Source organism: Eptatretus burgeri, chromosome 2 (genome assembly GCF_056783735.1).
Source record: "Eptatretus burgeri isolate ZD-2024b chromosome 2, Ebu_testis_v1, whole genome shotgun sequence".
In the NCBI taxonomy this organism is placed as follows: Eukaryota; Metazoa; Chordata; class Myxini; order Myxiniformes; family Myxinidae; genus Eptatretus; species Eptatretus burgeri.
Window position 1 is genome coordinate 34,612,802 of NC_140962.1, and position 12,500 is coordinate 34,625,301.

Genomic DNA, 12,500 nt, shown 5'->3' on the forward strand with positions numbered 1-12,500 from the left:
CAATTACAGATTACCAAACCTCATACTGTGCAGCAATGAATGCTCTTTGAGCAAGGGTTACTGTTAGCCATTATGGATCAATCTGAAAGAAAAAAATAATCTATCTATAATTCCAGCAGTGTGTGTGTGTGTGTGTGTGTGTGTGTGTGTGTGTGTGTGTGTGTGTGTGTGTGTGTGTGTGTGTGTGTGTGTGTGTGTGTGTGTGTGTGTGTGTGTGTGTGTGTGTGTGTTTGACCGCTGTTTCTCGACAACCGCTGGTCCAATCTAATTGAAACTTGCCAGGTATATTGCTGGGGACCTGAGGATGTGCCTTTTCAAGGTTTGATATTAATCGGACAAGTGCTTCCCAAGTTATGGCCATTTATTTACCAAACCAATGACAAGACACGTTGTTGCGTGGGCGTGGCCGATGGGGAAGGGAAGCCCAGCCGCGTTCCCCATTACGGGTTACAACGTACGGGCTTCCGGAGAGTGATGACTTCGTGTATTCTAATAATTTCTCGATTTCTTATGTGCATTTATAGATAAACACAATGCCGCAAGTTATGATTGTTTTCATATGAGACGGTGCATAAATTTCAGTAACATCAGAGTCCTGGTATGCTCCGAACCAGGAAGTAAATTTTTTTTCTCTGTTCTCTTCTCTTTTGTTTTTCCTTGCGACGACATTGCGAAAAGGTAAAATACGTTGGCGCTAATTGAATAATTGGTCATTAAAACCTAAATTGCGAATCATCATAACTGATATGCGAACTTCCGCGCCACGCACGTACGGGCACGCGAGAGCGAAGAAACTGCCTGTGTGGTTGTTTGTTGCTCGTGGTTGGAATATTTATTTATGAATTTTTTATTTTATTTTATTTTTTTATGGGCACGTACTGGTAATATTAATTATAATAAACAAGCTTCCAAAAATAAATTTAACAATTGTCTACCGATAACAACAGAGTACAGTAGTTCCTTATTTAAAATAGGGAATTAATTATGGATTCCCATAATATGATTGATTTGCACTTTGAGTGTCCCCACCACTACACACACACACACACACACACACACACACACACACACACACACACACACACACACACACACACACACACACACACACACACACGTTGCTATAATAATAATCTTGCACTTGATGAATTGGGAAAACATTGCTACTTCACAGTTGGTAAAACCTCTACCCTTGCAAATGAAATGGTAGTTAATCCAAAGTATTGTTTCGACTGAATCTCTGTTCCTTCATCAGGGAGCAGGTCCCCGAGAAGAGCAAGAAGAGACGGAAAGAGAAATGGCGAAGCGACCGGCATCAGAGTGTGCAGTGTCGTTGCACTCTAATGTAGCTCTGCACCTGAGAACAAACCCCTCAACAGGAAGATTTCATCTATCATCTGCCTCAAAATGCTCATTTTTCTTTTCTCCTTTGTCCTCTTTCATCTTATCTTAGTTTTTGTGTATCTACCTGAATCTGATTTGTTTTGTTATTTTACTCTTTCTGTATATATGTGGAGGCCCTTGTTGAACACCTGTCTTCCATCTTGCAATTTTGCAGTTTTCGTTTTCGTTTTCCCATCCTTCCTTTGCAACATCAAAACTTTGTTTATTCCACTTTCGATTGTTATTGATTTCTTGCATCTTTCCTTTGCTGTTCATCCTTGAAGAGTCTGTTTCCAAAGGAGAGTTGCTTCGTGGAAGCCCAAAAGCAACAGGATGTGAGCGAAATGGCTGATATTCCTGCACTGTGTTTTATTATTAGTAGTATTTTTTTTTATTCAATCCAACTGTCATGACATGCCAAGATTGCAGCTGACAGATGGCAATAACACAGATTGGTGTTTACCATTAGCATCGACACAGTGTTAGCAGTTTGTAGATTTGAAATATCTTGATTTAATGATAAGACGTTGGACATGGCCGAGCCGATGAGACATCAGTTTAAAGACTGATATCATAGCGAGAGTGATGTGGGACGTGTAATTTTTTTTTATACACTACAAGTAATTTTGTAATTATTCAAAAATATAATCTCAGTAAGGGAAGATGTTTGCATCGAATGGGCCATTCATTGTTGAACTTTGTTTTGATGGCCTGTCGATGGGAGTTGTAAAGAGACGAGTATCATTTTCAAAACCTGCAGCAATGGTTTGTTGTGGTTTTTTTATTTTATTTTATTTTCAAAATTGTAATATGAATGAGTATACCAACCAAGAGTGTTTCTAAGCATGACGATATAAATATATATTTAAAGAGAATGAAGATCTTTTCTGGTAACCGTATGTTAGCGCAACGAGCTTACGTCAAGTGGGAACAGAATGACAAGGAAAGTGTAAAATTGATCAAGGGTAAAAGATTGGCCATTTCTTTTGCTGAGTGTGTTTGCTCGGTTCATGGTTCAATGACTTGTGCAATAGTTGTGGAAACCGGTGGTGCACAAAGTTATGCACCACATGCAGCAGCGTGTGCCGCATGCCCGCGCACTCACGTGGCACTCGCTGCGTTCATTGGCGGCACCTTTGATTAGGTCATTTAGAGCCCAATCAGGTTTGAAGCTTCAGAAAAGTATTTTATTCTTGCTTCGACTTGGTTCGTAAGATCATTTCCACAAGTTTCTTCACAAGCTCTTCCGTTAACAGTTTTGTGTACAAAAATACTTTTCACGTAATTTGTCCCCCCTCCCTCCCCATTCTTTCCTTTTGCCTTGTCCTGTTTGCAATGATAATGCTTTTGATTGAAAAAAAAGAAGAAGAAAAAAAAAAGACCATTTACTTTGATAGTCCCTTTGTGGAAGTTGTAGGTGGCAGAAAAGAACCTTATTTTGGTAATAAAATGTGATGCCTCAACTTTACTGCAGGTTTGCACAGGCCGTGCTAAATTAGCGATCTATTGATCAACTTGTGCCTATTTGTAAAGAAAAAGTATCTCATGGCTTTTGCTATTTCTCACAGGTAATAACCCAGGTGTCATGTTTCCTGTGATCTAAACACTTTTAATTGTTTAAAAAAAGAAAAGAAAAGAAAAAAAGAAGACTTTTGACTCCATTTTGAAGTAAGCATCATCTCTCGTTTTATTGCTCTTTGCTCACACCATGTGCGTGCTTTATTATACTTTTAGCATGACTGTTGTGAAATAACTTTGAAATTCAAAACGGTTTACGTTCTACGCCTGTGGCTCATTCCTTGTGATAAGTGTGTTAAAGCGGCATGTTTTGCTTTGCTTCACTTCGTGGTGTTGTGCAAGAGTTACCTGTGGCCAGGTTCTCATTGCTGCTGTGCCGCAGCATTTTGTGCAGGTAGAGGTTTGAATCCAATGGTGGTCGACTCTTGTGGGATTGGGGGGTGGGGGCGGGGGGGTGGGGAGTTGGATACTTCAGTTGTTGAAGAAGGGATGAGTCAGTTGTTTTATTACTTTTTTTAATGCTTCGTTAGGTTGTTTCATTCTTCCAAACATAATTCGGTTCAACGCAGTTTTAATAAATGCGTGAGGAAAAGGAGCGGGCCATGTGTGGAATCGCTTTCTTTGGTCAGCGGTCATGTTAGGAAACAGCATGAGTGGTCCCATGGAGCAGAAAGGATGCCTTTGGTATACCCCGAACGTTCCCCTGTATATGTGGGGTCGGTTTTGGAGTAGTGTGACCACAACGTAGTAAGTGCAATTCTATTGTTGAGATGTGAAATTTGAGACAGTGGTGCAAGGTTAGATTTTAGGAGGGCTAACTTTGAGGGTATGAAAAATTATTTTTGGAGCTTTGGAGTTTACATTATGTCAAGTGAATTGCATGAGTGGGTGGTTTGCATCTGAGAAATTGGTAACCGTAAAGGATCAAATGTGTAAGGTGCAGAGTGGGCACATTCCATCGAGGGGTAAAGGTAGACACAGAAAGAGACCAGCAATGCAATTTAGCAGGGAGGTATGCAGTGTAATTAGGGATAAGCAGATGGCATTCATTCACTACAAAACAAGAGGGTGAGAGTCTGACTCACATCAGCATAGGAGTAAAAGAAGACAAGTTAAGAAAATAACTCAGCGGGACAAAAGGGAATATGAAAAGGAGACAGCCAAAAATATTAAACATAACAGCAACACTTTCTTTAAGGATATTAAGGGTAAAGAAAGGGTTGACGGGTATGGGCACATTGAGGATTTGCGGAGGGTATTTATGTCAGGGTGAGCAAGGTCTTTTGGAAGAGATCCAAGTAGGAGTGGAGGAAGTGAAGAAACAGCTCGAAAAATTAAGGGATAAACTTTCAGGGTCGAATAACATGCATCTTAGACAGAGTTTTGAGGGAGGTGGCAGAGCAGATGAGCGTGGTGTTGGTGGATATCTTCAACAGCTCGTTGGAGTCGGGACATGTACCATCAGGAATGGAGAGCAGCAATTGCAGCATCACTCTTGAAGAAAGGATCCAGACATGAATTGGGGAACTGTAGACCTGTTAGCTTGACTTCAGTTGCAGAGAAGGGGTGAGAGATAATAAGGAATGAATCGGGAGACATTTGAACAATTTCAAATCAATTAAAGATAGTTAGCATGGATTTATCAAAGGAAGATCAAATTTTATTGGAGGTGTCCGCAGCAGTTTCTCATCAGGTGGGTGAGGGAAGTGCAGTGGATCTGGTATCGAGACTTTTGGAAGGCTTTCGATAAAGAACCACATGGGAGATTGTTGTTATTCATTAGCCCTGGTCAGTTCTGCTGGAATAGGTCCGTGGCACCGAGATAGCCAATCGCTCTCCCAGTAGCGACCCAGAGATTAATGTTGTGCCCTTGCCTTCATGGAGGCAGGACCAGCATCTTCGTTTTCCATAAGGGGTTTTTATTCCATAGGACGTCGTTAGCTAAGGTGCGGGCTTGCAATGTGGCTGACGGAGTAATTTTCTGGATTGGAAACTGGCTTTGTGATAGGAAGCAGTGAGTGGTAGAATGTCTGTTTGGGAAGATGTAAGTACCAGGGTCCCTCAGGGATAAGTACTGGGACGATTATTATTCATCATTTACATCAATGATGTCAAGTGTTGGATTGGGTCTGCTTTCCAAATTTGCGGAGGACACAAAGGCTGGAGGTAAGGTAGGGAACAGAGAAGGGGGTGATCAGATTCAGGAAAGTTGACATACTTCAAGAGATTGACAGATGCAGTTCAACATCAGGAAATGTAAGGGGCTGGGGATTGGTGAGAATAATAAAAATAGGGATTACCTGGTGCAGCTGGCAATCTTGGAGCATGTCACACAGGAGCATGATCTGAGGGTGGTAATAGATCGGCATACGATAAGCAGACGGCAATAGAGTTTTCGTTGTTATTCGGAGAGGGAATCAAGAGAGGTGGTGTTAACACTGTGTTGGAATTCCATGAGACCTCATGTGGAATACAGTGTTCAGTTTTGGTCACGACATCTGAATAAAGATATATCTGTCATGGAGAGGGTTCAGCATAGGTCTGCTTCATTGATTCCAGGGTAAGGTAGACTAAGCTATGGGGAACATTTGAAGCAGATAGGACTTTATACATTAGAAAGGAGGTGATTATGAGGGAATCTGACAGATGTTTAAAATAATGAAGGGTGTAAAGTGGTGTTTCCCGGCAGACATCGTTAGGACCAGGGGCCATAGCTTGAAGGTAAAGAAGATGAGAGTTAGGACCGTTTTAAGGCAGAGGTCTTGCAGTTGGAGAATGGTTAATGCATGCAATGGTCTCCCCGGAAAGGTAGAGGGGGGTAGATAGTTTTAAATTAGAATTACGTTGGGGATGCATTGGGGATAAAGCGGTATCGGGATATTGGCATTTGGTAGCTTGTGTGTGCACGGGTGATAGATACTGATACCGGTTGATCCAGTGCACGCATGATAGGCCGAACGGCCAACCACGCCAACGTCCCTTGCACGCTGCGGTTGCCCGGAGCACCTGTTGTCGATGCACGAAAAGCCATCCCACCAACACGCGAACTTCATTCCATTTCCTAGCAACTGGGCTTCCCACGTGCAGCCACTTCTCATTATTTATGCGGAAAGCTGCTGCCGCTCTAGGCCCACGCTCGGGAGCTCATTGTTCAACTTGCAAACGTCCTCTTTCCACCAACTCGGTCTTCGTAATGGAAGGTACTAGAAGGCTCGAGTCGACAAACGCCTCGCTCTATTGTTCTCATCTTCTGCCATATTACCATTCACAAGAGTGACGAACAAAACGGCGCATCATGATTGACTCGGTGACTGAACATCGATTAAACCTCAAGCAGCAACAGATAGATTGTGACCTGAGTGGTGGCAGATGATGTGCCCAATACCAACCACCCACCCACCACCACCACCACCACCTACCCCCGCTTCCCGAAAATTCATCACCATTCACTTTTCCAAAAGTTTGTTTCCTCTCCAGCGAGCAAAGTTCTCTGTACAATCTTGCTCTGCACACCTGGTCGTGCGTCCTGTTGCCACTGTTGTCGCGGTGTCCTCGACGATTGGTAATGTTTTTCACTTTCAAACAAAGATCGAAGCTTTCCGTGATCAATCACTCAAATGAAATAACATTTTAAATTGTGTGAAGTTTGTGTGAATTCACCTTGTCGGCATTTTATGTGACTTTATTGATGGCTCGTGATTTGTGTGTCGTTTAATATTTTATGGATTCGGCAAAACTTGCAGAGAAGGCGCACCTGGTTGATGTTGTCTCATCTGAGGTTCGATTCCTGACCCGACTGTAAACTGTCGAATTGTCAGAGTCGGATGGACTTGAAGCTGGGTGTCTCGTCTGCTCGCATTTGGTGGTGAATGTCGAGTCCCTCGGTTATCTATCTCAGAGGGGACGCGTGTTATCGCCGGCGCTCTGAACAAATGAAAAATTCCTTCCACCTGCAGACGAACGTCATGCCCAGCCAAGCAGCCAAAAACGTTTGCTGGCCAACCCAGGTGGGAGTTATTGGGGCCATTAAATTGGTAATCTTGTCGTGTGTGTGTGTGTGTGTGTGTGTGTGTGTGTGTGTGTGTGTGTGTGTGTGTGTGTGTGTGTGTGTGTGTGTCAGTGTGTGTGTGTGTCAGTGTGTGTGTGTGTCAGTGTGTGTGTGTGTCAGTGTGTGTGTGTGTGTCAGTGTGTGTGTGAGAGAGAGACACCGCTGTTTCTCGACAACCACTGGTCCGATCTAATTGAAACTTGCCAGGTATATTGCTGGGGACCTGAGGATGTGCCTTTTCAAGGTTTGATATTAATCGGGCAAGTGCTTCCCAAGTTATGGCCATTTATTTACCAACCAATGACAGGAGATGTTGCTGCGTGGGCGTGGCCGATGGGGAAGAGAACCTCAGCCGCGTTCCCCATTGCGGGTTACAACGTATGGACTTCCGGAAAGTGATGACTTCGTGTATTATAATAATTTCTCGATTTCTTATGTGCATTTATAGATAAACACAATGCCCCAATCCAGTCGTCGTTTACGAGAGTGAAGGAGCGGCCTGTGTAGTTGTTTGAAAGTTTTTTGGGGTTTTTTTTTTTTTGCACGTACGTTTTTTTTGTTTTTTCTCTCTTCTCTTTGTGTTTTTCCTTGCGATGGCATTGCGAAAAGGCAAAATGCTGATTGAATAATTGGCCATTAAAACTAAATAGCGAATAATCGTAACTGTGATATGCGAACTTCCGGACAATGAGGACTTAACTTCGCGTAGGCCGGTGCGCGGCCTGCCGACGATGACGTCACATGCCGTGCCGGTTACGATGGGGATCGATCGGTTCCTTAGTTACCGTGGCGTACGAGTGGCAATGGTCAATGGCAGCGAATATCATGGCAAGCAAAGACAGGGAGGTAAACTTGATTTTAATTTTGATTTTAATTAACTCTGTGTGTGTAAGTATCACAGCAGTTGTTACTTCAATGCAAGCGATAATTCGTGGAATGCATGTGAACATTCCGTACGGGCACGCACCACTTCCGGATGGTGATGACTTAATGTATTCTAATAATTTCTTGATTTCTTATACGTATTTATAGATAAACACAATACCCCAATCCAGTCGTCGTTTACGAGAGCGAAGGAATGGCCTGTGGTTGTTTCTGGCTCGTGGTTTGAAAGTTTTTTTTGGGGGGGGGGGGGTTGCACATACGGCCACACAGGTACGGGCACGCACGTACAGGCATGCGAGAGTGAAGGAACAGCCTGTGTGGTTGTTTCTGGCATGCGGTTTGAAAGTTTTTTTTTTTTGCATGTACGTCCATGCACGTATGGCCACACACGTACGGGCACGCACGTACAGGCATGCACTAGTATCTATAAATAGTGTACGCATGTTGTTCAGAAAGCATAACATATTCTCACTACCAACTCTCCTACCATCATATATATATATATATATATATATATATATATATATATATATATATATATATATATATATATATATCTTTCTTTCTTTGTTATATATATATATATGTATATATGTATATATATATATATATATGTATATATATGTATATATATGTATATATGTATATATATATGTATGTATATATATATGTATACATATATATATATATAATCTGTGGTAATGTCGAGGCGGTGTTTGTTTGCTTCCAGACAGTGTTTGTCTCCGAACGTGTCCGGGTGGTGTTCATGTCCAGACGGGAGTTTGTCCCTGGATGTGTACGGGCGGTGTTTGTCTCCGGACGTGTCCAAGCAGTGGTTATGTCTAGGCGGTGTTTGTCTCTGGGTGGTATTTATAGTATGACCGGTAGAAAATGGATTTCAGACATTATTTTGTTTCCATCTTCACTGTTATTCGATGTGGAATCATTTTGATGAAACAGTATGAATTGTAATTGATGCGCCACCCCACATCTGCATTCACTTCCTCTCTATATCTCTATATCTCTATGTCTCTGTGTGTCTGTGTCTCTCCGTCTGTCTCTTTCTCCCCCCACCCTCCCCCCCCCCCCCGTCGATATTCCTGTCAGTAAAGCGACGGGTGGTATTTGCTACTGCGTGTGTGTGTGTGTGTGTGTGTGTGTGTGTGTGTGTGTGTGTGTGTGTGTGTGTGTGTGTGTGTGTGTGTGTGTGTGTGTGCGCGCGCGTGTCCTCCACTCCAAAACCATGAAACGAAGTTACCCTAAACTTACATGCACACGAAAAGGACTCCAATGTGGTGCATGAATGAAAACTGAGTGTTTGGGTTAATTAGAAAGCCCATTTTGAAGATAATTAATGGCCTTATTTAATTACATCCTTTCTCAAGGCACATCCTTGGTCACCTCGCTGGGGTCTCGCCATTTTGTTCAGTCTGCTCAATAACGGCATGACTTGGAACAGGCCGCAATGGTTTATTAACAACTAGCAAATACATCCTGCCGCCTCGCTGATGGGAATATTAATGGGGGGGGGGTTGGAGGGGGAGAGAGGAAGGGGTGAGGAAAGGGGTGTTAGAAAGTGGGGTAGAGCAAGGTCTCAAAGCTGTTTTGGGGTACTTGAAGGAAAGCAGGGGTGGGAGAGAGAGAGAGAGGAATGGCCCCCTTACGTCAGCATTAGAACTGGATTGAACAAACCTGAGTATGTCAAAACCGCATGTCCAGTTGGGTCATACTAAATGCCCAGACATCACCCAGAGACGTCCATGGGGGTGGACAGACTTTGGGAGGAGGTAAGCCTGAGTGAAGGGGAAGGGAAGGAAGGGTGTTTTCCTTCAATCGTCAAAAAAGCTGTGCGCCAGTGTTCATGCCTATATTTAATTTCCACACATACAATAACCTCTAGAATCTCTTAAATGAATTGTGGAATTTATCCGAGCAGCAGTTCTGATTGCTAAAAAAACCCCAAAAAACAAACCTTCAATTTTCCAAATCACACATTCTTTGACACCCCTTCCCCTCCTCGATCTCCGGAGAGTTGTTTGGTTATGGAGAATGTAGGGGAAGAAGGGAAGGCAGCAAGAGGGGAGAGGAAGGAATGGAAGGTGGCGTGAGGGGAATGGAAGGTGGCGTGAGGGGAATGGAAGGTGGCGTGAGGGGAATGGAAAGCAACGTGAGGAGAATGGAAGGCGGCGTGAGGGGAATGGAAGGCGGCGTGAGGGGAATGGAAGGCGGCGTGAGGGGAATGGAAGGCGGCGTGAGGGGAATGGAAGGCGGCGTGAGGGGAATGGAAGGCGGCGTGAGGGGAATGGAATGGGGAGGAACTGTGAGGGGAGGGAATGGGACGGCAGGGCGAGGGGAGGGAATGGGACGGCAGGGCGAAGGGAGGGAATGGGACGGCAGGGCGAGGGGAAGGAATGGGACAGCAGGGCGAGGAGAAGGGAATGGGACGGCAGGGTGAGCGGAGGGAATGGGACGGAAGAGTGAGGGTAGGGATGGGACGGAAGGGTGAGGGGAGGGAATGGGACGGAATAGTGAGGAGAGGGAATAGGATGGAAGAGTGAGGGGAGGGAATGGGACGGAAGGGTGAGGGGAGGGAATGGGATGGCAGGGTGAGGGGAGGGAATGGTGAGGGGAGGGAATGGTGAGGGGAGGGAATGGTGAGGGGAGGGAATGGGACGGAAGGGAGGGAGGGAATGGGACGGCAGGGCGAGGGGAGGGAATGGGACGGAAGAGCGAGGGTAGGGAATGGGACGGAAGGGCGAAGGGAGGGAATGGGACGGAAGGGCGAGGGGAGGGAATGGGACGGCAGGGCGAGGGGAGGGAATGGGACGGCAGGGCGAGGGAGGGAATGGGACGGCAGGGCGAGGGGAGGGATTGGGACGGAAGGGTGAGGGGAGGGAATGGTGAGGGGAGGGAATGGGACGGAAGGGTGAGGGGAGGGAATGGGACGGCAGGGTGAGGGAAGGGAGAGTGAGGAAGAGAGGAGGGAGAGTGAGGAAGGAGGAGAGGGAGAGCGAGGAAGAGATGAGAGAAGGAGGGGAGAGAGAGGAGTCAGGAGGGAAGGGAAGCTCGGAAGGAGGGAAGAGCGAGGAAGTGGGGGGGGGGCAGCGGTAGGGAGAGCTTTGCCTCCCCAAACATTGCTATACACTGTGAGAGTGGGCTGGGGGGAGGAGAGACAGAGAGAGACAGAGATAGATTTAAAAAAGAAAAATATATATTAAAAAAAATAAAAGAGAGAAAGGTGAGAGGTGGACGTGGGGTTAGGAAAGAGAATATGTTCTGCTTAATGACCAAACACACACAAACAAACTCATGTCAGAACATCTGTACACACAACAACACAACAGAATTTGTAAAGTAATCCACTGGCACATCTGAAAAAATTTGACATCCCAGTTCCAGAAAATTTGTGGGAACATGAACCAAAAGTAATCACTGAAAACATGGAAGTACCGCTCACATACGACCTCATGATCCCATCGAGCGTGAATATCGAAAACAAAGCGTTGCGGCCAGATATCATACTTTGGTGCAAAAAACGAGAAGGCATTGCTGATTGAGATGTTAATACCAGTGATTTTGGACTAAAGGATGCAGAAATCAAGAAAATGACCAAACACCAAGACCTTAAGAATGAAGTGAAAAGGTCCTGAAAGCTGAAGAATGCCAAAGTTGCACCAGTGATGACGAAGAACCTCACAGAGACATTAAAAACCGTCCCTGGGAATATCACTGCAAACGAACTACAGTTGGAAGCCATCCTGAGTTCAGTAACGATCCTGAAGAGAGTCCTCGGAACAAAACTTTCAAAAAAAAAAGAAAACTTCACAGCTTGGTCCGTGAATCATGACCCCTTACCGAAATGAAGGTGGATACTTTGAGCCCACCCTGGGAGGACTCCATTCCACATTCTGAAACCCCATATGTACACACACACACACACACACACACACACACACACACACACACACACACACACACACACACACACACACACACACACACACACACACACACACACTGCCTTTTATTAGTATAAAATTAGCAGGAGTGCCCGGCATTACCGGACAATGCTGGGTCCCTCCTCCCGCCCCTTCCCCTCCCTCCTCCCATCCCTGGCTTTGGGGGTTCCCACTCTGGGGACATGCAGGGTGTAAAACCTAGAATGGCATTGAGTAGAGTGCATACCTCCGCCAGGCTGATTCGTTTACGTTTTGTCACCAACTGATAGGCCAGATCTGGATTCAGACCTGAACTAAAATTTAATCTTTCATCCACCAAGTTTTTTGTGAGTCTGTCTATAACTTTTTGAGATATCCTGCAACATGTCATTTTGGCTCTATCTCTCAATAGTGAAAAATCATTTGAAAAATTCTGGTAGCCGCATCGAGATCTGGATCTTCACCAAAATGTAAACATTTCGTTGGTGTCACATACCTAAGCTCTCCACCAAATTTCATCAGAATCCGTTCCTCAAGTTTTTGAGATATTTTGTTCACAAACAGACAAACAAACAAAAAAGATGTCGTGCATGGCATGAATCTTGTGAAATCCATAAAACAAATTTGACCTTAAAAATAATGTGTTTAATTCAATGACCAAGTATGCAAATCCTCTTCAAATTTCAATTCAATCGGATGTAAATTGAGGATTTTAGAAATCTGACAGA

General features: G+C 44.6%; 1 protein-coding gene across 7 annotated transcripts in view; it reads left to right on the forward strand.

Annotated features, from left to right (window-relative positions):
* The window catches only part of LOC147031777 (ras-related protein M-Ras-like), a 787,730-nt gene that overhangs the window by 705,372 nt on the left and 69,858 nt on the right, over nucleotides 1-12,500 (forward strand). For all 7 annotated transcript variants that reach the window (XM_085867509.1, XM_085867520.1, XM_085867522.1 and 4 more), the window contains one exon: nucleotides 1,256-6,463. In XM_085867509.1, coding sequence (XP_085723635.1) covers nucleotides 1,256-1,349 — 94 coding nt within the window. In that variant the 3' untranslated portion in view covers nucleotides 1,350-6,463. The remainder of the gene's footprint in view (nucleotides 1-1,255; nucleotides 6,464-12,500) is intronic.